The sequence below is a fragment of the Myotis lucifugus genome, unplaced genomic scaffold (genome assembly GCF_000147115.1).
Source record: "Myotis lucifugus unplaced genomic scaffold, Myoluc2.0 scaffold_2, whole genome shotgun sequence".
NCBI lineage: Eukaryota > Metazoa > Chordata > Mammalia > Chiroptera > Vespertilionidae > Myotis > Myotis lucifugus.
This window is the reverse complement of record NW_005871050.1, coordinates 575,465-578,528: the sequence shown is the minus strand read 5'-3', so window position 1 is coordinate 578,528 and position 3,064 is coordinate 575,465. Positions and strand designations below refer to the sequence as shown.

At 45.9% G+C, this 3,064-nt stretch overlaps 1 protein-coding gene across 8 annotated transcripts in view; it reads right to left on the bottom strand.

Annotated features, from left to right (window-relative positions):
• ATP11C (ATPase phospholipid transporting 11C) overlaps nucleotides 1–2,921 on the bottom strand; it is a 202,689-nt gene extending 199,768 nt beyond the window's left edge. For 7 of the 8 annotated variants that reach the window (XM_023757593.1, XM_023757571.1, XM_023757559.1 and 4 more), the window contains exon 1: nucleotides 2,796–2,846. In XM_023757593.1, coding sequence (XP_023613361.1) covers nucleotides 2,796–2,822 — 27 coding nt within the window. In that variant the 5' untranslated portion in view covers nucleotides 2,823–2,846. Of the gene's footprint in view, nucleotides 1–2,795 lie in introns of all 8 variants that reach the window. The other variant, XM_023757568.1, reaches the window with a different exon arrangement.
• Between the last annotated feature and the right edge of the window lie 143 nt (nucleotides 2,922–3,064).

The following is a 3,064-nucleotide window of genomic DNA, read 5'->3' as shown; positions in this document are numbered from 1 at the left end:
CTCCATGTGAGTGACGTAGGTGCTTATGTAGGTGGGTTCAAACTTACGGGGAAAATCGAGTTACATCACGCCGTAGGAACGGATCTCCGACGACGTAACCTGAAGACCTACTGTATTCTGCTAAAACCTAGCCAATCAAAAGTAACAGCATCTTTATCAGCGTGCATGTGTGTGTGTTGGGGGAGGGGGCGGGGGTCCTGGTTATGGATAAATTGGGCCATGGTTTTAGGATGGAAAGTCTCTGAATACTACTTCTTGTAGTTTGAAATTAGAGATCCTGGGGAAATCAATAGCCTTTTAAAAATGATTCAGCAAACACTACTAAGCCATAGATGATGCTACTCCCAAGAGATATTTACTTCCCATGTCAGATTTAAAATATAAAGCCCTGTACTAACATGCAGTATCTAGTTTTCAGTGACCAGCAACTACAAACACCACTCATGCAATGTATTTCACATTCAAAGTCAATTTCAGACTTTAGGCATATAAAAAAAAAACACCTTAATTTTGGTAAGAATTCATAGCCCCATCTCTGAAATATAAAAGCAATCATAAGACATCACACAACTTGGATTATACTGCTGTGCAAGTCTCAAAGTCCAACCTAAATCTTTAATGGTAGCCTTACTGTGATGTAAATGGGAGTGCCCCTCAAATAATCTCTACTAGGCAAATGAGAGGACATGAGGCTTCCTGATCTAAAGGAGATAAAATCTGGCCACCCAAAATTTTGAAGTAATTCTTTAGCAATGAGTATGCAATAGCATGTTTCACATTCAATGCAATGGTTTGCTCTAGGCCTCAGATACAACTCCTGAGAATCTTCCAGTTTACTTCACTGGTAGAAATTCCGAGACCTAACCATAGTCATGACTGTGTAGGAAACTGAGCAGTCAGGTATTCTAACTGAAACAATGAGGTCAAAGCTCATTTCAGTGTGAGTTTAAGTGATTCTCTGCAGAAAGATCTTGATTGGAAATGCCAAGTACTAGCCTCAAATCTGCAGGTTGGCACCTCAAGAACTGCTGCAAATTCTACTGCATGCCCTGGCTTCTTGGGCCAACACTACTTAATTACTACTCTGATACAATGCAGATCACTCTCAGCAAAAGAAAAGCAAAAGGGGCTTTTAGACCAATACTTCCATTGCTTGCTTTCAAATGTTCAAATCCTCAAAAAAGTGAGAATGTCAACATCTTAATTTTAAGCTAATGAATTTATTATGAACCAGAGGCCAGTTGTTTTTCCATTATAAGAGTGTCATGTGAAAAGAGTATTCTTTTCCCAAATATTACCATTAGTTTTTTGTCACCTTTCCCTTTTTGTCACCCCCAAACAACACAGTTACATTTCCCAAAAACCTATGAAGTAGAATATTCTTTTACCTTCTTTGGCTAAACATGAGAAACCAATTTTGGTCACTTGCTTCATAGCAAAGCATCAAATACAAGCCAATTCCTATGGATTTCAAGATCCTTGATATGTACAACCGGTACTGACTGCCACAGATAATCTGCTCCAATTTCATAAGACATGTTTATGGATGAGGTAAACATTTAGAAAAACATTAACGCAGCACTCTTGTGATACTACTATCCTAAAAGGGGATTATAATTCTCGTTTAGCCACAGTACATTTGTGAAAGTTTCAAATGCACAAAATATTAGAGCAAAATCATCCAACCATTTAAAAAAAATGTCACCAATACTTTGATCAGGAATAATAAACACATGAAAAGAACCAAGTCGACAAGTTCTCAAACCTATATTGTGAGGCGGTTATTGGGAGCGCACAGCACTCAACCATTTTTCCTAAGGATAAAAAAATCTAAACTTAAAGACAAAGCCTTCTTTCACATCATTGGCAGAAATAAAATCCTATCCCCAACTCATCTTGCAATTAAGGAAGTTACTACAAAATATCAACATGGAAGACATGGTCCCTGTTTTATTCCATTCTTAATGTACCCTCTAGGAGTAAAACAGGTTACTCAAAAGATAGTAGCCAGAAATCGTTTTTTCCCAATGCCCAACTCCCTGTTCTGGGGAACTGGAAAGGGGGTAAACGTGGGCGGAGTTGTTCAGCAGCAGCCTGCCTTCTCCCGAGGGTTCAGTGCCTGGGGCGTTCAGGGCTCCAGGGGGCTTTGGACGAGATGCTTCGCGGCGGCTGTGCCGCCTCCTGGAGTCTCCACATCCATCCAGTCCACACTGACAATCGCCCTAGCTTTTATCAGCCCCTGAAGGTGAGCTTTTTAGGCTCGGTCTCCAAAGTTTATCCAGCCTCTGATCATCAGCCACCCACCCGCCCGGCCGGTTGAGCCCCAGGTAAGGTTGAGTCCTGCCCTCGCCTCAGGCCCCCTTAAGCCCCCGAATCTCCTTTTCGGCCACCTTTTCTGCCACGGAGACAGGTTTACGTTTACCTCCATGTGCTCGTAGCAGAAGAAACAAAAGAAAGCCACCTCCCTGATCATAAAACGCCATCTTCGACTAATTGGCAAACCTCGGTCGGTCCCCCACCATCCGGCCCTAGGCACCCCCACCCCGTCTCAGGCTGAGTTTGTAACGGCCCCAGGAAGCTCAGCTTAAATCGTCCGGGGTGATGGGGGGGGTGTCCTCTGAGAGCCCTACCTGCCTCCCACCCTGGCTGCCAGGGCAGCATATTTCAGTGAATATTAAAAGGTGGTGTCTCCCACAGATGCACTTATCTCCGCAGAAAACTGTTCTGAGGGACCCAGCAGAGGGACTGACGAGCCAGCGAACCGGCCCGCGTGGAGCCGCAGCGCGTGTACTTACAAAGCGATTAAAGCTCCTGCGGAACATCGCGTCCAAGGCTGGGGGCGCCGAGCTGCGTTTCTGCCGGGCTGTCTGGGAAGGTGCCGTCCACAGAACACACTGCGGCGTGGGTTGCTGGCGCGAAGCGCACGGGAGGCAGGCTACCCCGGCCACCAGCCGGCCCGCCTGCACCGCCGCCCGCCCCTCCTAGGGTTCTGCACGGCTAACCCCCGGGCCCCCCAAGGCCCCCAACCTTTTTGGGGCCCCCGGCCCGGGTTTAATTAAGGGCC